Raw genomic sequence first — 21,543 nt, 5'->3', positions numbered from 1 at the left:
CCTATTTCTCTCGTTTGTGCCTAAATGCTTACAGATGCCCATAAATGCCTATTTTCAAAATTGGAGCCTATATGAACGCTATTTAGCCTCATGTTTCGCTCCCGAGAGCAGTTTGAGACCGTTATTCATGTTACCGCGCAACATTGACTGTTCGGAACTACGGGTTTTAACCTAGTCCTCTAGTTCAACCAACTTCCGGAAACAACCGCTAGCAGCCGTGAATTGGGACACGCCGGCGAGCATTCGCCGCCTCAGAGACATCGTGCGAGTGGTTGGCGAATGCGAGACCGTGGAGAGCCGTCAGCGGAAAGGAGAGTAAAGAGAAAAAAACAGACAGAAACTGTGATGTACACGCGGCTTTTGTTTTGTAATTTACTTTGTAAGGTGTTTAGCGCATTAGCGTAGCCAGACATTTTTTTCGACAAAGGGGGGGGGGTGGACCCCTTAACCCCCCCCCCTAGCTACGCCAGTGGTCCACTGCCAGGGGAGAATTTGGCTCTACGCGATTCGACCCGGCCAATAGGAGGAATCCCTCCCTTCTGGTATTTTAGCAATCTGGCTATCTGTTCCATTCTCTGCCCTTCTCAGTCATGCCGAGAAGACACCCAGGGGTGTGGTGATTCGACAGTGAACACTTGTCTAACGGTGCAGAACACGGGAGAGACCGTGTTCTGCAAACCGTGCGGGACAAAGCACAATTGCCCGATTACGTTTAACTGTTGGCGCCTTTGTGCCACCTTAAGCAATAGCATTTTTGTTTTTCTGTCGTAGATAGAGGTCGTGCACGTCTTCGTTTGAAATTATTTGCATTTATGTGACAGTTTATAGCGCCTATATTCACAATTTTGGAAGCCCAAAACATTGTTTTGCCTGCCTATTTTTGGTGCCTAAAACGAGCTTTTTTGATGCCTAAAAATCCGGCCTCTAGTCATCCCGAACCCCTTCAGGTCATGAGGTTCGCTTATCGAAGGAACTCCTCGGGCTTTCTTAGTCGGTGGGCCTAAATCACGTAGTGGAGAAGCCAACAGTAGGTCAGGCAGTCCTACAACTGGTATTTCTCGGCCCAAATCTCGCATATGCAGGTTACGATCGTGATGCTATCGAAGGCATTTCGAACCATGAAGCAGTTCCTGCTTCTGTTTCTCTTCCAGTATTTAAACCAAACATATCATATACCTGATTTCCTAATTTTGATCGCGTGGATGATACTTCGATTATTTATGAATTGAGTGACTCTTCTGATAACTTTGTAGATGTGAGTACTAATGGCGACGTTAATGATTTAGTGTTGTTTTTGAAAATATTATTCACCGATGTGTTCAGCTTTTTGTTCGTGTTAAAAAAAAGCTTAACAAAGCCATGGATCACAACAGAATTATTACATTTGTCACGGCGTGTGAGTACACTGCGGCTATCAAAACGCACCGCTGACTGTTCTATGCGCTCTTTATAATCAGGTGAAGGAGGAATTTCGAGCAAAGTCGAAGTCGGCGAACGATTTCTACTGTAGGGTGAGTTTGTCACAGCTCCTTATAACCAATCCGGAAAAGTTTTGGCAATCGATATTACCTAGTGCAACCGATAACACCACTTTTTAAATAATGATGAATCTACTAATAATACTGATTCTATCGCATCCGCCTTTAACTCATACTTTCAATCCGTTTTTACACAACTGTTTACTTCCTCCTTTCCAAGTTGTCACAGCATCTTCAATTGATGAACTCAATGTGTCAGGCGATGGTGTTTTAAAATAATGTTAAAACTTGGCAGGAAAAAGTCCAGTGGTCCTGATAATGTACATGTCTTTGTACATGTCGTCATATTTACCACTGTTATGTATAACACTTACTCTTATATTTAACAAGTCACTGTCAACTGCATCTTTTCCTTCCTCGTGGCGGTGTGCTAAAATTCTACCCTTATACAAGTCCGGTAACAAGCAGATGTTAACCGCTCACCGATCTCCCTGACCACACACTCTTGTAAACTGGTTGAACATATCAGATGCAAACATACAATGGACCACCTGGAATCTAACAAACATAGTAATTGTCAACATTGCTTTCGTACTTTCCTACAGTACCGTAATACAACTGGTTCAATTCACTCACGACATTGCTAAATCATTAGATCTTGGCTTACAGTTTGATGCACGTTCATAGATTTTTCTAAAGCATTTGACACTGTTGCTCACCCCAAACTACTACACAAACTAAGCATCATCCTTAAAAATAATAAACTTGTTGACTGGATAGCTAGCTTTTTCACTGACCGCTCTCAGTATGTTCCCTATAACTATTCTGACTCTCATACTGCTAACGTTTCTTCCGGCGTTCCCCAGGGAACAGTTCTCGGCCCTCTTTTAACAGCGAAGCTCTTTAGCAAATCGTTCCTTGTGAGTCGATCCAGAAAACTATCCTCATCATAAATGGATATGTGCCACCGAAATTGGGTGAATCCCACTACTCACCACTGGTACACTATAAATGAAGGCAACAGTTAGCCCAACAAATGGCTGCGAAGCGACGGCGGCGACCCGAAGACGCCGAGTACGTACAACGAGAGAATACTAGGGAAAGGGAAAGGCGACGGCGGGTGAGAGAAGACCCCGAAGCGATGGAAGGCCTACGCCAACGACGACCTGCCCGTAGATCTATGAGGGGTGCGAACGCTTGGTTTCAGCGCGAGGTTCTGTCTCTGGAGTTTGGACATCCGTGTCGTGTCTGTGAGTGTCTGTGGTTGCACTCGAACCTCTCTGCGCTGAGAATCAACGTGGCAACAACCTAGCATCACCTAGCTAAAGCCTAGCAACAACCTCGAAGCAACCAGATTAGTTTTCAGAATCGTCAAGTTTCGCTGTTTCAAGCTTTGCGCGGCTTAGTGCAAGCTTCGCCAATTTTTTTTTTTTTGCTTTATATTAACGACTTACCACAGGATATAACTGCTAAGATGCGTCTTTACGCTGACGATTGCGTACTATATCAAGAAACTAACTCTCCTGAAGATCATCTTGTTCTTAAAGACGCATTTCTGCACTTTTGCGTATGGCGTAACACTTATTCGTAAATGAATATTAACGTCCCCAAAACTGTGTCTATGCCATTTACAAGGGGCCTAATACCACCTCTTTTCTAATACTCTTTCAATAACTGTGTAATACTAAAGGTAAGGTAATATCCATATCTGGGGCTCCTTTTCACTCACAAGCTCTCTTGAGGCAAGTGTATTGAAACAATATGCATTAAATCACTAAAAAGGTCTGATATCTTCAACGCACTCTTTGTGGGGCTCCCCAAGATACTAATTTACTTACATGAAACACTAATCCGGCCAACTATTGAATACATGTCTCTAGTATGAAACCCTTTTAAGAAAAATGATATTCACAAGATTGAGTTGGAAAGTCTGGAGCCGTTCGTTTTATATGCCGTTGATGTGATAGATACTTTTCGCCTTTCTGCCTAAACTACTCTAAACCTTACCCTTTTGTGAACAAGTCGCCACACTGAATGTTTAAAGCTTCTGCACTCTCTAGTTAACTTGTCATGCCTCATTTGTTTAGACAGATACGGCTAAGCTCGCTGATCCTTCCTGTACTCGTAGCTCTCAAAAACTAAATCTTTTTTTAATATTTCAAACTAGAACTCACGTGTTCGAATACAGTTTTTTCCAGTCAATAGTTGAACACTGGAATACATTACCAGGAGGTGATCGTGAACTGCCGTGTCGTGAATGTTTGTTTGCAGTTGATGCATGATGTATTATCCCCACTCCTACAATATAGCCCCAAGGGGGCAGTATGTAAAAATAAATAAATAAATAAATAAATAAATAAATAAATAAATAAATAAATAAATAAATAAATAAATAAATAAATAAATAAATAAAAACCATCTGACGAGACAACACAGCCGTAGAAGGGCTTTGCGTTCTGCTGCAATTTAAGCACACTGGAAAGCCAGTGAAGCGTCATTGAGCGTGCTTTTCTCATAAGCAGAGAAAAAGCAGGATCACATCCTGCCCACGGGCGTGCCTCCCCATAAACCAAGCGGCTGCTCATTCAAAATTCTCGTTTGTTTGTAGAGGAGGATGAAGCTGCACCACAATTACGTTTACATTCCTCAGCAGCCTATCTCTACGCTAATAGAGCAATGCTTTTGCGAAGGATGGACAAAGTCGCTAATTATGCGGAGACGGCCAGACTATAGCAAAAGCACCAGTACTTTCGGCAAAAAGTAGCGCTCCTTGCAAAGGTTGCGATTGCAACCTACAAGTTTACGAGAAGTGTGTCACTAAAAAAAAACTCTCGCTTCATTCGCTTTCCAGTGCAGTTGTAATAAAAATAAACGTACTAAAAAAGAACATGCTGCGGCTCTAGTAGGTTTCACAGAGTTGAAAATGCAAATGGCGCACGCTTCGATGGTTTGCATGTACTTTTAACCAAAAGAAATATAGTGCATAACTATAGCAACATAGCAGGCCACACTCAAAATGCATCATATGAAGTGTTGATGCCTGCGAGAAAATGCTGGTTTCATTTTTTTTCCGTACCGTGGGTTTATCGTGGATCTTTTTTTAGCATATTTATTTTCCTTGATAAAGTCCAAGAGGATATCTTGAAACCGATCGCCTCTCCAATTTCTGAACATTTCAAATACTTTTTTATGGCTTAGAAATTCGCCGCAGTAATGACTGAATGTGCTTGCTTAGCGTGAGCATACATGTACAGTGTGACTGTCGGGTAATCACGAGTCTGTGTATGTGTTTTCTTGCAGCTGTACTGACAACTGCCCTCTGCCTCTCCCTTCGTTATCGACGATGTGTCCTAGTTTGGCAGCATGCGCTTGAGACGCAACAAAACAGGACACGACCAGCCAGGTAGCATTTCATGTATATGTGCAACCGCTCACTGTCTACCAACGACGCGTGTCAGAGGCGTTCCTGAGTATGCACGGCTAAGCCTCCGGACTGCTTTGTGCGCACGTCTCTTTTATTTATCCAAACAGTCAAATAGAATACAACGTACGCGTCTCACAGGGGTTCCATTAAGACTGACTCAAAGACAACAAAACAGCGCTACACAAGGGCCATTATGGCAAGCCACGCGGCGTGCCTCGCGGCTCGGGATGAAAGGATGGACATCACGCGGTAGAAACTAGGTCAGCTATCATTCAACGTCCTACGTGGCTTGTCTGCGCACGGTCCCCTTCACCAAGATCTCTGACCAGAAGCATCGTGCGTACCTCGCTGTAGTATTCATTCCTCGGGGCGTATACGCAAACCGATGGCCGTGGCAAGAGCCAGCGGCCCTTTCCACGCTGGGTGAAGCGACGCGGGTCGAGAGACCGCCACCACAGCGTCTCCTCCCGGTCTCTCCCCGTCCTCCCTCGCCAGCCACTCGACCACTCGAGAGAAGGTCGAACAGGCGACACGCACGGCAGCCAGCTGTGGAGGGGGCTGAAGGAAGGACCCGCACAGCAAACACGCGCACCGGAATCGTTGGTCCCGTCGCAAGGCGCCAGTCGCCGCTAGCACGCGCTGAGAGGGCAAGAGCCGCCCGGTGCGGTTACTGGGTTGCCCGCCTGTCCGCCGGCGGCCTAGAACTGTCGCTGCCGCCACCGCTGCCCGACCGACCGAGTCTCCCGCTCGCCGGTACCGACGCTGGGCCGCGCTTCCTTGCCTTTCGTGAATCCGTGGCCTTGAACTCTTTCGAGCAACGCTTACGGTGACCTGCGGGGCTTACCACATCGGCGGTGCAGCAAAAGTCCAGGAGCGCATCTTCGTCCTCCGGTCCAACGCAGCAGAAAGCCACTCTGCGCAAACCGCGCGCTGTTACTCGCATTCAAACAGAGGTCGTGACAGGACCGTATTGGCGAAGGAACTCCAATCGCGTGCCACTTCAACTCACCGCCGTCATGACTTTTCGATCTGCTCGTCCTTGCTGTGAACCCGAGCTTACGCGACAGTGAAGGCACGTTCAGCTTTCTGCTGCGTGTGTACTTCATCTGTGGCGTATCACAATCCTCTTGACACTGGCACCTTAGCACGTGGGCCACTTCTAGACCCACGCAATGGAGACTTTCAGCAGACTTCCCTGGAGTATGTCAGCGGCGCTACGCCGCTTTCACTGGCACGTGCTCCTCCTTGCAATAGGCGTATCCTTATTGGTAAGTCGTGCTGACGTCACTACAACTTTTTTTGCTGGGAAGTGAGGATAACGCCTAGGCCCTTGGACCATATGGGCGAGCCCTTCACGATGGAGTTCGTGAAGTGCTCACGAACGCCGTCATGAAATGCTCTGCAAACCATAACTGTTTGTTAGACGACGTGCCAGCTAAAACGTGAAATCCTTTCAGAAACGTTTGCACCGTGTCTTTGACGAGTTATTATGTGGTCATTTTCTTTCATGTGTGCCTGTGTGTAATAAATTCCATTTCATAATTCGCGCAATAGCGCAAAGATACCACACAGACTGCGCAAGAGCAAGACGGGACACAGGACTGTGTCCCCGTCTTGCTCTTGCGAAGTCCGTGTGGTTTTTTTGCGCTATTGCGTGAATTATGTCCTACCAGTTAGCCCATCAGTTTGTCCCTTTTGAGATTGGATTTCTTATCCTTTAATTAAACTTTCATAAATGGCCATGGTATACTGAAGTTTAAACACAGCGACCCTAAAGTTCATTTGCTTTTGCCTTGCACTGCTTGGAGTAGTTGTTCTTGGAGACGCCCATATATTACAATCACGGACATCAGCTCGAAGACATTCAGCTCTTACAGCTGAATGTCTTCGGGGCATATATAAATACAGCGCGCTGTGAGCACACATTCGCGGTTTTGTGTCGTCGACATGTGTCTCACCGCTCCGGTGCGTTGGCGTTCAAATGGCGTTATAGAATAGTGTACGTCTCGGCGTTCACCAATGGTTTGTGACATCTCGTTCGCAAGAGCTATTTACCATTGGCTGACTAACGTCGGTAGTAACATGCCCAGCATCACTATTGACTGGAACTTGCTTTCAGGAAGCTTCCTAACTTAAGAGTCTTTTTTTGTTCAGTACGGCCCCTGTTCTGTTTTGTCATGTGTTTCTGCACTGATGCAGGAATATTAAGCAGTAATGCCTTCTCTATTTATCCCTATCACTGCTCTATACAGCATAAAAACAACTAAATCAGTAAAAATGATATCGCCAACAATTATATTAGTACCACCGTAGTACTCTCGTCATATATACACTTTTCAAGATATCACTAGCTTCTATTCATGGGCGCCTGTTATACGATTTTCAAGCTACTTCGATTCGGCTGCGGATTTATTTATCGGCGTCCGTTACCACTTGTGCTACTGCTTAGGTAAAAGTACTCATCCACTGTATAGAAAGCCTGAGTGACGATCCAAGACAATTCCTTTTCTTTCTATATTAGTGCAATGAATATTCGTTTCCTTCACATTATTTTATTGTGTAGAGCCACAAATATAGCCCACTTGGCTCGCGGCATTCTGCATGTTCACTGGATAAGTAATCGCGTGATCCTGTGTTTCTTAGCAGGTCAGCGCACTGTGCCACGAATGGCCAGTATTCCTGGGCATTCCTTCATCTGCCATTGATGAGAAAATTGGAAGCTGGCTTTGCTTTGATGGTGCCTTTTCGGCATGGAGCGCTTCGACGTTACCCACGCTAACGTTTTAGTTTCGAGGCGTTTCTTAGCTTACCAAATACACTTTTACACAGCATCTATCTATCTATCTATCTATCTATCTATCTATCTATCTATCTATCTATCTATCTATCTATCTATCTATCTATCTATCTATCTATCTATCTATCTATCTATCTATCTATCTATCTATCTATCTATCTATCTATCTATCTATCTATCTATCTATCTATCTATCTATCTATCTATCTATCTATCTATCTATCTATCTATCTATCTATCTATCTATCTATCTATCTAAAGTGGTCGTGGTCGTTCCATTAACTTGCTATATATCAGAATGGGGATGGCATAGGCATGCCTGACAAAGATGTATGATATGACATGAGATGAACGGCATGATATGCAAATCATATGTCAAGCCATTCCTCAATTGTCATAGCATGAGTAACAGCTGTCCTTGCACCTTGAAGACTGCAAGGACACCTTGAAAGGTGTCCTTCCAGCGGTTTGTTTGACTGGTTTATTAGAATATTCATGACATAACGTAAACGACTTGACATGGCATGCGTGCAATTATACGTACCGTATATACTCCCATAATACCAGTACCGGTTAAGGTTGGATAACTGTCGACAAGTGCTTGTATGTGTTGGCTGACTGCTGGCTATTGTTTGCTAGCTGTCGGCTGCTGTCCGCAATTGTCGCGCGATATTGGCGACCTGCTCTTACAACAATGTAAAAATAATACATAAGTGCTACGATGTCTCTGCCTCGCTCTGCCAAGTTCTTCCCATATGGAAGATTCGCGGCTAAACTTTACCGTTATCAAGGAAGCGCATTCACTCTTTTCTCAGGGAACTAATAACGCTTGACTATAATAGCTTTCTACGAACACTTTCGATATCGTTTCCGAGCATATGCATGTGTCATTATGAAGCTTGTGGTTACGTGAGAAAATGACATATCGATGTTTCCGCATGCCCTACCTCTCTCGGGGCGGTCTGTTATGTTCCTGCGTCGGGCTGCGCAGTGAGAGGACAACCGAGCGCTCACCGCTCGGTCGTCCGCTCACTGCTGCGGTGCGAACGCTCACCGTTTCGGTTGTTTCGGAACAAACCCAAACGTGTTCGCTGCAGATGTTAATAGATTTACTTATTTAGGGGGATCTGAAGATCGCGCATATATTTTCTTGGGTTTCTAGTTTAGTGCCTCCGCAAAAAGGAAAACGAAAGCGGGCTCCAATCCACGCTGTGAAGGTGGTTGGCCAGCGAAGCCGTGGTGTCGCCTGAACCGATAGACCATTACTACGTAGCCTTGACCGATTGAGCGATATAAGAAACGCACTATGAGAAATGATTCATAGCGATGCAATTAATTGCACCATATCATAACATTAATACAGTGCATCACAAAATCAGTTGCTAGGCGCGTTCTGTTTAACTTATTCGTTCTGCGTCCGGCGTTCGCAAACACTCGACGGGTATGCGCCACTGAAAGCGGATATGTGCCAAGCAGCTCCTAGCATAGCCATCGATGCCTAAAGATCAACAGCCAATAAACAGCCAATCCATTATCGATCAATAGCCAACAAATTCTAAAAAATGCTTGGAAGAGCTTAGCCTGACCCAAAAAAGACAGAGAGAGAAGGAGATGGAAGGAAACAGACGCAAAAAATATATTCAAAAAATATTGCAAGCATAGCCACGTATAGTATAGTATACCAAGGGGTGGGAAAGGGAAGTGATGGTGGGTAGGAGGAAAAGGAGGAGGTGAGACGGTAAAGTACCGCATAGTCTTGCATAGTATAGAATAGCAAGGGGAGAAAGGAAAGTGAGGGTGAGGAGGAGGGCAACAGCATCAACTCCGCTGCTCCGCAGTCTTTGCATCACTTGTGCGTAGCCCCCCCCCCCTTTTTTTTTTACATATGAAATTGTTGGGACGTTCCTCCTTGCTTCGTACGCTACAGTTGCTGCTTCCCGTAAAACGCAACCTATGCAGCCGTAATCTTCCCCGGAAAACGCATGCGGCGAACGCTAGGTACTTCGCATTGTTCGAACGCGCCTTGTCATACATGTTGTGATTTCGACACTTGTTTCGTGCTTTTTTGTTTATTAAAACGAATACTGGGCAACAGAAGAGACGTACACACTACGGGCGCGAGTTGCGCCCGTAGTGTGTACATCTCTTCTATTGTCCGTGTTTATAGCGCAGCCATGAATGAAGTTACAAGTTTGCACCAACTGGCCCAAGTGAAACCGTTACTGAATACTGGGGTTTGTCTTGTATTCTCAATTTCAGTAGAGATAGGTACGTTTCGCTTCATTCTGGGAAAGGTTTCCTGCCCACTCTTCTGTCGACGGAGACAAATTCCCGGGATCTGAGTAACATACAGCTTCGCTGCAAAAAAAAAAAAAAAAGTGCATGTTAGTACACATTCTTTTGAATATCATTGTCCCCGGCCAGGCAGATATCTGCCCAATGTTTGCCTTTGACATTTAGGTCTGTACACCCTGCTCGGAACAATTACAAACCACGGAGAACAAAAACGCGTCTTACGCAACCACTGTTCCGCAGGCACGGCCGTGGCGTTTAACCGACTGCAAAAGTTTCAACACCTGCTGAGTATTGTCAAAGCAAAGGGACAGTGTATTGTGTATAAGGAAAGAAATAATAAGGTAGAATGGTGCAGCGCACGCTTGCCCTGTAAGCGGAGGCGCCCTATTTTCAAGATTTGATGCGAGCTAAGGTTCGGTATATCAATTCGATAACGTTTTTTTTTTCATCACTGAGAGCGAGCCATTTATTGCACGAACTCGCACTTTGTAATATTATGCGTGAGAAATATAAGGAAGGAGTTTAGTCCTATGGACAGAGTAGGTGAGTTCGAACATGAAAGCTGTGTTCCTGGTGCTGGAACGGGCAACTTTACACTTTCCACCACGGCATGTACAGTCAACCACAAAAGTTTACGGACCACGCGAGCGCGTGGCCTAGAGCCTATTTGCGACATTTCCGCAACGTCAGCGGCGATCGACAGCAGCGCTACGCCCAAGACGCGTCCATCCCTTAATCCAGGTTTCTCAAACACGCCTCCCGCGCACGCACATGACCGTCTTCGTCCCATATTTTTTATGACTTTGTGACTGAGTTTTTGTGACTTTGCTAAATTGTACTCGCATTATTTTCTCGCCTGTTGAGATCACTAACGCTTTGTTCCGGTATGCTACGCAAACGTGACTCGTCTCAAGCGTGTTTTTTTTTTTCTGAGGCGCGCCATGCGGTGCAACAAAGCCTCTATGTTACCATATCGTCAGCAGCAAAAAAAGTGTGTTTTTCTCAGTTTCAGTTAAAGTGCACTTGGTTCTTTAAAAAAAAAAAAGAAACGTCACATTTGGGAATGCCTGCCGTGTGCGCTCTCGCTGATCCTTATTCTTTGGTGGCTTTTTCCTTTCATGAGTAGACTGCCCTGTTCGTAACTGAACTTGATATAGCACATACTGGTGTGCGGATTTTAAAGGTAGGTTGTCAATCGTGAACTCTTTGTTGTTGTTCTTTTCCTCTCAGCATAGCTTATACCCAATGCAGGGCACTGGCTTCTTTCGCCAGGCTATTACGCTTTAGCTTTGACTCCAGAATATTCGTTTTTAGTCCTACTGTAATACTCTCCCCGTTTATTTTTTCAATCATTTTTCGCAATTCGTCGCCGTCATCGCTGAAGAGCGCCGTGTGATCTGCAAACCGTAGTTGGCTGATATATTCTCTCATAATCTTTATTTCCCATGACCAGGATTTTGGGACATATGCACGTAGCGCCATCTGTCGTCGGGGACTGCGGTGGCCTGCCGTAACTGAATGGGAAATAGACGAAAAAAATCATATCTGACGAAAAAATACAGATATCAAAAACGACTCCCGGTTCTATACAGCAGAGACTTACTTGAACATTCTGTTAAAATTACAGTGTGGCGCTACAAACCGCGTGGCTTCCCAGAGTGTTTAAAATTTTACAATGGGGCCCCATGTATTTCTAATGGGCGGTGTTCAATTGCCCTGGGAAGCCACAGGCTTTGTAGTGCGATACTGCAATTTTACCAAAATGTTCCAGTAGGTCTCTACTATATAGAACCCCGAGTCGTTTTTGATAGCTTGTTTTTTTCAAGAGATATGATTTTTTTTCCCATATCTCCCATTCAGTTACGGCAGGAGGCCGTCGTTACCGCCGAGAGATGGCGCCACGCACAGATGTCCCCAAATCCTGGGAATGATTCTGAATACTTCTAAGCATGCAGTGCACAATATTGGAAAGACCGAGTCTCCTTGTCTGGCCACGTTTGCTCTTCGTGCGGAGAAGCAAGGTAGATGTGGAGTCTTTGTAGATCTTGGCTAAGGAATTTATATATGTTTTAAGGCTTTAGGTACCCCTTGGCGGGCTTGTGAATTAGAAGAACAAATAAATAATATTATGCCAGATACCGAAATGTAGGCACCGCCTGAGTCGCCTTACAGCAGCAGAAGACAGGCTGGTCATATATGCCATCTGTTCCGACACAGTATGCACGGGTTGTACGATCGACTCAGAAATGAAAAGGCCAATTTCTGTCGAGCAAGAAGCAAGGTATTTTGCAAACTCAGCTAGCTCGACAGGATCACTGAAAGATAGTAATTTATTTTTAGCATCTAATCTCAAGTATTGGGGCAGCGATCACATCATCATTGAAGAGATGCAGTCGTATCGTACGTGCTTACAGAAGCGAGAATATGTGCTAGGCTGAAAACATAAGCGAGGACACTATCGGTACCATCCTCGCAATTTTCAGGTAGGCTACACGACTACATGTTACGTAAACCCAGCGACAATACAGCGATGGCTTGTTGTTGTTCTCCTTCTTCTTGACAACATCTCTGTCACCGATACTTTTGTGAATGACAGTGCGGGCCTCTGTGTATCAGTAAAAGGAAACCGTCTATCTGTGACAAAGATATCCCGAATGACGTAGACACCACGAAGCGCATTGATTCTTTAGTTTGGTCGGAAAAAGAGTAAACAGCCGGTCACGTGCCCCTGCCCTCACCACTTAGTGAACAGCTCTTTTAGAGGAGCCGGGTGGCATGGAGCCAGTGGCCGGAGGCCAAGACCTTATGCCAAAGGCAATATCTCTCTCTGTCCGGCCGGCCGAACTCCCCTATCGCGCGGCCACTATATACTATGCAGCCCTCTGACCCCGAGCGGCCTACAGAAGTGTCTTGTTTTTGTTGCGTCAGAGACCTACCTGCCGGCTTGCGACGTCGGTGAGGTCTCTTCTTGCGAACGCGCGCTTGTTACGTGCCTGCTTCGTCTTTGCACGCTTCTACGCCTTTGCCGACTGCGGACCCTCCGAGGAGGAAACCGGTTGTCCTAGTTTTTCGGCGATGTGTGCCCCAATGCCAAGGTCGTCGCCATCGTCTGCCGGGCAAGCGTCACCTGCCCCCTTTACTTCCGATGTTGTCGTTATAGGCGTGCGTCAGGGAAAAAAAAAAGAAACTATAATACAAGCTTTCTGATACACCCCTACGGCAAATGTGGGCCGCTCCGGTCTAATGCGTTCTTGCCATCCTATCTGAATGGCCTCAGCATAAAGTTTTGTGCTCTTTGAAAGTTACGCTTTGCCACCAATATAAGCATAATTTCGAGGAATGGTTAGAGGTTCTGGGAAACAGTTGCAGGTCGCACGTGCTTCCTTGATAAGCTATTGCGTGTGAGTTCCGAAAGTGGATCGAATAAAATGGACCCTCCGCAAGTGCCCTCCCCCCCCTTGCAGTATACTATAATTCAGTACAGCGCAAGTTTTATACCATATGCAGGAGGGTGTGACGTCAAATTGCATGATAGATTCCAAGCATAGAATCTATTGAAATCGAAGGCTGATTGAGACTTAGGTGTACGCTTGAGTGAAAAACTCGTAACGTGAACGATATAGAGCAATAGATGCAACAAGCATCCCGTTCAAGAAATACCACTTTGGGAACAAGAGTACCACTTAGCATTTACCCCAAACTCGTCTCGCCTATCTTGCGAGACAGTTACATTTAGAGCCCCGTTTAAAGGCGCTTCATATGCGGCAAAGCTCCGCTTATAATGTACGTGAAAGGCAGTTCCAATTGAATTTTAGTGCTTTGGATGCATAAAACTATGATGAAGGGTTGTCGTATCCTGGTGACAGCTCTTTTTTGGGTCGGAGATGTGTTATCGCGAAGCGACCGCAAGGCATCCCGCCCTAGCTGTCACGCCGCTCTAAGATATCAAGCATGCCCCCGCCACGGTGGTCTAGTGGTTATGGCGCTCGACTGCTGACCCAAAGGTCGCGGGATCGAATCCCGGCCGCGGCGGCTGCAGTTTCGATGGAAGCGAAAACATTTGAGGCCCGTGTACTTCGATTTAGGTGCACGTTAAAGAACCCCAGGTGGTCAAAATTTCCGGAGCCCTCCACTACGGCGTCTCTCATAATCATATCGTGATTTTGGGACGTTAAACCCCAGATACTACATATCAAGCATTTTTTTTGGCTTATCTAATCATAGCTCTTATTACTATAGCTAACTTCACTATTCTTAATACTTAGATAAAAACATTGGTTTCGAGGCAGGCAGCGATCGACAGCGTGTTCTGTTTTTCTTTTTGAAAATACAGATTTTTCCCGACCTCGCCACGTATCTCCCCTAATTAAAAAGTTATATATTCTGATTTCTGTAATTAATATTGCAGTGACTGTGTACATCTTAAGATGTCTGCCGCTACAGAAATAGTAATTTTGAAGGCAGCAAGCAAATAACACATTTCCCTTACTTTTGAGGATTTGTGGACACATATCTTGAATACCCTTTGTATAGTCGACCTTCTGCAATATAAAAACGAAGATAGCTCTAAATGCAGACACACTGATGATAGCAGTTGATGTTTTTCGTTCTTAGTGTAAGAAATAGTCTAATGGTAACAGTAACTTTGACCAGTCAGCCGTGCAAAGGTGCTTTAAAAACGCGGCAGCGAACCCTCATCAAGAAATGTCGCGTCCGTAGAATTTATATTGTCATGCACAAAGTGGACGAGCTCTTTTTTTATTTGGCTAAACTTGGCGGAACATTTAGCTGAACATATTGGGTCTGCCATTATCCGAATTACTAACAGGCCCACAACATGGCTATAGTGACGCCTACGTAGTGGAAAATCAATCATTCTGGGAATTCAGCGCCTCGCTTCTTATATGTATACGATTAGTTAAAAGCAGATAAAGGCTTGCTGAGGTTTTTTAATCTCGAGAAGTATTTGTCGAGACTACTTATGCTTCTCTCAGGATTATTTCTGAACGGCATTACTTAGGAACCCGGATCTTCATAGTTGCATACATGTGGAAGTGCCTTTATGCGTTGATGGCACCATCCCTACCATCCGACATCGGAAATATATTGCTCAGGATCTCCATTCGCAAAAGTTATGGCACACTTATAAGTACGTTCCGCTATCTCCTCACATTCAACAAGTACCGGCCAGTCATGATAGCGGTTGGCGTGACAACGACATGTTATACCATCGAATCGATATATGTACATTATAGGTATTCGCAATTTTAGTTCGGTGACTGAAATTTGTTTTATAAAATGGGTCTTCAGGAATAAAAGGCGTCTAGCCGTGCAGTCAACTGTCCTATTTAGTCATTGGCATGAGCATCAGGCTAGTAAAAATAAAAAGAAGTTTCGTCTTACATGTGAATGGTAATCTGATCAACTCATATATCAAAGACAAAAAAACCTGCATATAAAGGGTTTACCGCACCCGTTGAAAATTCTGGCGGAGGCTGACATGCACTTGCCACTGTCAGGAATCTACAAAACATTTCGCTATACCTAGCGAAATTCCCTCGTTCTATCCCGCTCCTTCCATGTCCCCACAACATTCGAACTCTGTAGACATACTTGCGTTTTCTCTTCAATATCCTATAAAAACGGCCCTGCCTGACCGTTCTCAAGCCTTGCTCGATGCGCATGCGGCATGTAATGGCGTTGTTGCGAATTATGAACAGCTTACGTGAAATGTTGTATATGGGTCTCGTATGAAGCGCTGCCCTTCATTGCTTTTTGTTCTCGCGAGAAGATGATTCTGATGGGTCCAAAGAAAAGACGAAACCATCGCACATATACGGTAATTCACTGGCATTAAGCAGCTGTGACTATCGAGCCGTAGCGGAGCCGATTTAGATTTTCGGCCACTACCAAATAGAGTTCCTGTCGGCGCCCTTCAATAATTAGCAATATTGATTTTAGCGGAAGAATTGTCAGAAACGTACGTTAAAACGTTCATGCCTCTTGAAAAAGAAAACAAATGGTAAAATGTTATCGTTTATAAACATAAAATAATAGAATTGAAGCGCGATTCACACGTAAATAATTACATGTTATTTTTACGTTTATAACTTGTCCACATTACCGCGTAGGAAGTTGCATTATGAATACGCTCACAATCGATCGTCCTCTAAAGAGAAAGTTGGGAAATGCTTTGACAGCGAAATTTTGTGTATCCGCCAACGAATTCCGAAAAAAAAAACAACTCTTACATGAAAAAAGAACGTCTGTCCAACGTGTTCCAAAGACTGCAGTCGGTCCGTCACTGCTGCCGACGCTCTGAAGACGCGCATATGGTATTACAGTATACATGAAAACAACGTGCGACCTCTTATAAGCTTATGTAGAAAGTATACCACACGCAGACCATATTCTAGGACTGTTCGTACCAAAGCTGCGATCAGTGCCCTTACACATTCTCAAGTTTAAAACAAGGTGAATCTTGAGGTACTGAAGCGGCTTTGTCTCATCGTGAAACCACGTTGTCTAAGGATTTTTCTCGAAGTATACATAAAGAATTAATTGACGCTTGCGCTTATTACTGAATATTTTAGAGGGGTCCAGACACCCATCTTAATTGCCACGGCCAACCTGTCTTCACTTGATTGCAGCTGCGGCAATTGTCCGTATAGCGACGAGACCGGGGCGTTGCCCGTGCGCTTGCGTCCACACGTATACCCGAAACGAAATGCAAACGTAACCATCCCGCCCGCTGTTACTGTGAGATTTCGAGGGTGGCTTCTCCCTGCGTGCGAAAAGTGGGTCGGGGTACTATTGTTGCAGGTGGCATCGGATAGCCACATAGCTTCACTGTTCAAGAGGTTTTCAACGGGGAGCAGCTGGCGGCGCCAGCCTTTGCCGGATTCGCCAGAGTGGTACTGCGCCGCACGGTAACCCAGTGCAATCAGTTAAAGTACGCAGTTTGAACTTGCACCGATCTGAACATGAACTTGCACTGCACCAAGTGGAAGTTCATATTTTGTAATTTTCTTAGTTCAGTGCTTCCATGTGCCAATCTCCACCAGTAATGCAGCAGCTACGACGGTGTGCGGTATGAACCTACATAGTGTTCTCAGATGCGGTGTTCTCAGGTGCTACTACTGTTTAGCTTGCCGAATGGCTGACTGTGACGTGCCTTTGTGGCCGTCGGAATCTATGGGTTCCGAGGCGGCGTAAGAAAGACGAGCGAACACATTGGAGACCAGGAAGGGACTACCAGACCCTTTTCTTTATTCTTCGAATCTCCCGAGCGCGCGCGAGCTCGGCGTTGATCTTCTTCGTTTTCTTCGCGCGACAAACGCGAGACACAAACCGAGCGTCGTCTGCTATCGCTCGTGACACTGACAAAGTACAGCACATATATGAAGTCAGGATGTGGCGGTGACAGGCTCTCTTTTATACTGTATTAACAATGAATGAAATAACAAGCGGTGTAGTTCAATATGTTCAGCGCAATACTCCTTCGAACGCCATAATTCCTTAATTAAAACAACTTAATTTGTGGTTTACATCGTTTAGTTGGTCAGCTTGCCGCCAAGTAAAGTGGGCCGATCTCGGAGATGGTGCAATAGTAGAACAGGTGTTCACGTCACGTGGTTGACCGGTTGCATTGTAGGGGTGTCCGCGTCTTTCTCTTTGCCAGCAGCTACGTAATCAATGCCGCGAAAACAAGGTACAAAAGGGGATGAGTCACGCGTGGAGTGCCGCGTAACCAAATGACACAAAGCTTATGCGATTGGTGAAAAACCTGAATAGTATCGTGCATCTCTTGGTGTCGTACGCAATAAAAAAAATTCACAAAAGCGTCGCTTAACATTGACTTTATTTTATCGTTTCCTTTTCACCAACAGACGAATGGACAATCAAAGCATCCTCGTATAATGTGACACACACATTAGTTATGCCGACTTGCGATGGAAGGAGATAACCCATACATACTCACCAAACATTATGCTCAGTCTGTACCGAAAAAGATGGCTGATCCCTCGGTAATAAGAATAGGTATAACAAGGAAGCGAGACGTGTCGTCACAGAAGTAGTTGATTGTTTACAGCGCATTGGTATATGAGAGCTTGTACAATGTCTACTGTTGTTTGGCAGATATAGCACCGCTTGATGTGGACGCACTCACGTTGACGCCAAGTGGCAGTATCCGGACCGACGACTAACGCCCATGATCATGATTTAACATATACGTGGCAGTGTTGCGGAGTTGCCACTCCGGAATTGGAATGACTCCGGAATCATTCCACATTTTCGCGACCCCGGAGTGGAATGGGAATGGAATGGGGACAACGCTTGGAGGAATGGAATGGGAATGGAATTACGTCTTTTTCCAAAAATAGAGCACGTTTTCGTCTACGCGCGCGCTGGTTTTCAAACTTCATACGTTAGTAAGTCAGAGCCTCAAATTGAACAATAAAGCAAAGATGGCATTGGCGAGGAACGTATCTTCCTACATCATTAATTGCTACTACTGTATATCATACTCATATTAGTCATGTAGGCCTGAGTACATGTTTTTTTCGAGGTCGAAGGCCACAACGCATTCTCTAGGTCCACCTTTAGTTAGCCAGAGCCAAGGGCAGGCGTGGTGTAAAAGTGCGAACGATCTGGCAATTTGTAAAAGAGAAACCGAGGCATAAGTTAGTATACCTGGGAACCTACGCGTTGGTTCCCATTGATACCCCCGCACGAAAGTGGCGAATACTCTATGCACAGCCTAATCATTATCTCACGAGCAGTTTAGTACCAGACACACGTAAATAACCTTTGCGACAAGGAAGACATTGCATACCTGTGCACAGGCGAACATAGAAAGTTCTCCTCACCCCATCCATGCTTGCGAGGCGCGCTTTACAAACGTGAGTGCTGATGAGCAGTGCGGCCCAGTGTTCCGTATTCGATGCAAAGGCACAAGGTGCCCGAGAGGTGCACTGTTCAAACTAATGCCAGCAGATATAGAGGGTTTTGTTCCCCATCAACCAAATTTTAGTTACCTCCATATTCACGACCTCTCCAGACACGTGGCAAAACTGCTTAGTCTTCTTGAACGCTATACTTTTGTGAGCATAAAAATACGCCATGTCGTCATTTTAGCATTTAACACGTTTAAGCTTAAACAATAATAAAACATCAAATTCGTTCAAACATGCTGACCATGCAAATAATATAGGTAGCGGGAGAACCGCCCTTATGGGAATTACTAGCGCGATTGTACTGCACGAGATATGTCACCAAGATACTATCCCTCGACCTTGGTAACTTGTTTTACGTACTTTTGCAGTTCTTAATGTATCTGATGACATCGGCTTTATGGGGCGTTCATTCTTAACTCGATAAACCTATCGAGGTGTCTTTCCTACGTTGAGGAATTACAGGAATGGAATTGAACTGCCCGGCCATTCCCGGAGTGGAAATGGGCAAAGTTTTTTGATTCCGAGGAATTGAAAGAAATGGAATCGCGGCAAGTTTTAATTCCCCGGAATGCAATTGGAATGGAATGGAGGCGCCCATTCTGAAACACTGATACGTGGACACCGCATATGATGAATCTCGCGCAAATATAGCATCAGTAACCACGTAATAAACACTGATACTCGATATGCACTCCTCCAAAGCGTCGTGAAACACGAAGAGAAACGTTACGCGCGTTGTGTCTTCCCTCTAGCCTGGCCGTTAATTCTCACAGGGCGAGCGGGGAACGCGATGCGGCAGAGAGCCAGGCGATAGTCGGAGAGCTATTTTTCGATATGGATGGATGCTATGAGCGATGCTTGTGCTAAAGCCACCACCTCGCGGTGTGTTAAGCGTTGACGAAATTACCCTTTTGTTGGAAACTCGTCGAATGGGCGGTCGTAGCAACGGCGCGTTCTTTTTTTCTTTTTTCTTTTTTTTTTGGAGCGTGGTGGCACACATGTCACCGCCCCGTCATAAAGGGGACGCTCATAGCATCCATCCATCCATGCATCCATCCATCCATCCATCCATCCATCCATCCATCCATCCATCCATCCATCCATCCATCCATCCATCCATCCATCCATCCATCCATCCATCCATCCAAGAGCTTTGTGAAAGTGTGAAAGATAAAAGGCGCGTTCATGCAGCCTCCGTTGCGTGCTTGGCGGTAGCTCAGTGGGCTAAACGCCCGCCAGCCATCGTCGCGGGACGAGAGGTCGTGGGTTCGACTCCTGTCAACGGAACTTTTTCTTTGCCATTTGATGGCATTTATTTTGCTGACGTATTTCCGTGACGGAAATAAATCATGAAAGTCTTCGTGGATCCCGGCATAGAACACTTTCGTGTTAAAAAAAAAAAAAAAAACTCCTGTAAGGTTCGGCGACGTAGATGCAAGACACACTCAAACAAAGTACTGCTCTGCTGTTAAACATAGCCTAGGAGGGAGAACAAATAAGATCATTTCCGCATTACGTAATGAGACACAGGCGCAAGAGCACTTAAGCTTCAGCCGTACTAATAATAATTATTAGGGTTTTACTTCCCAAAACCACGATATGATTATGAGGAACGCCGTAGTAGAGGGCTCAGCAAATTTCGACCAGCTAGGGTTCTTTAACGTGCACCTAAATCTAAGTACGCGGGCCTCTCGCATTTTCGCCTCCATCGAAAATGCGGCCGCCGCGGCCGGCATTTGATCCCGCGACCTTCGGGGCAGCAGTCGAACACCTTAACCACAAGACCACCACGGCGGGCAGCCGGAATAATGCCGCAATACAAGTGCAACAGTAGCACGTGCATGGCAGGTTATGAAGGGTGCAAGTGTTGTCAGCGGGATGCGTGTAACTTTATTATGCGTGGTACTAAAAAAAAAAAAAAGAAAGCTACCTTGTTATTTCTATTTCAGTTTGTTTCGCAGGCACCAAGAGAGCACGCGCGTTCTTTTTTTTCCGCTTGTATCTGGCTGACTATACGTGCATGTAGTACGCGCAATGAATGCAAACGAGTGCGCCCCCTTTTTGTGGTCTTTCATACAGATCGCCTCATGGCCCTGCTCCAAAACTAATGTCCGGCTCAGATAAAGTAAGGGTGACACATAAATTTGAAAGAAAGGGAGGAAAGTCATGCAGCCGCACATCCGGTTTGATACCCTATGCAAGGGAAAAGATGGTTAGAGGATAAAAATATCACAGTTTCACCAGAAGGGCGAAGCAATGAATGCGATAGCAACAAATTGTAATGTTATACGAAGTAAGGCTGGCAGCTAACTCTTTTGAATCCGGTCGCGTGTAACTCTCCAAAAGGCCGGGGTAAAAGAATACGGATGTTCCAGGGAGAAAAGCGGTTTTCGTGTAGTCTCTTCGCTTTGAAAGCACAGCACGTAGAAGGGTATCCGCTCGACTGCTGACCCGAATGTCGCGGGATCGAATCCCGGCCGCGGCGGCTGCATTTTCGATGGAGGCGAAAATGTTTGAGGCCCGTGTACTTAGATTTAGGTGCACGTTAAAGAACCCCAGGTGGTCGAAATTTCCGGAGCCCTCCACTACGGC

The 21,543-nt window shown here is 45.4% G+C and overlaps 1 protein-coding gene across 2 annotated transcripts in view; it reads left to right on the top strand.

Annotated features, from left to right (window-relative positions):
- The first annotated feature begins 5,411 nt into the window (after positions 1-5,411).
- Positions 5,412-21,543, top strand: part of LOC119394264 (protein spaetzle 4) — a 64,036-nt gene continuing 47,904 nt past the window's right edge. Inside the window, exon 1 of one of the 2 annotated variants that reach the window (XM_049415330.1) lies at positions 5,412-6,170. In XM_049415330.1, the coding sequence (XP_049271287.1) occupies positions 6,075-6,170 (96 nt within the window). In that variant the 5' untranslated portion in view covers positions 5,412-6,074. The remainder of the gene's footprint in view (positions 6,171-21,543) is intronic. The other variant, XM_037661550.2, reaches the window with a different exon arrangement.

This window comes from Rhipicephalus sanguineus, chromosome 1 (assembly GCF_013339695.2).
Source record: "Rhipicephalus sanguineus isolate Rsan-2018 chromosome 1, BIME_Rsan_1.4, whole genome shotgun sequence".
In the NCBI taxonomy this organism is placed as follows: Eukaryota; Metazoa; Arthropoda; class Arachnida; order Ixodida; family Ixodidae; genus Rhipicephalus; species Rhipicephalus sanguineus.
The sequence above is the reverse complement of the archived record's forward strand: the minus strand, read 5'-3'. Positions and strand labels throughout refer to the sequence as shown.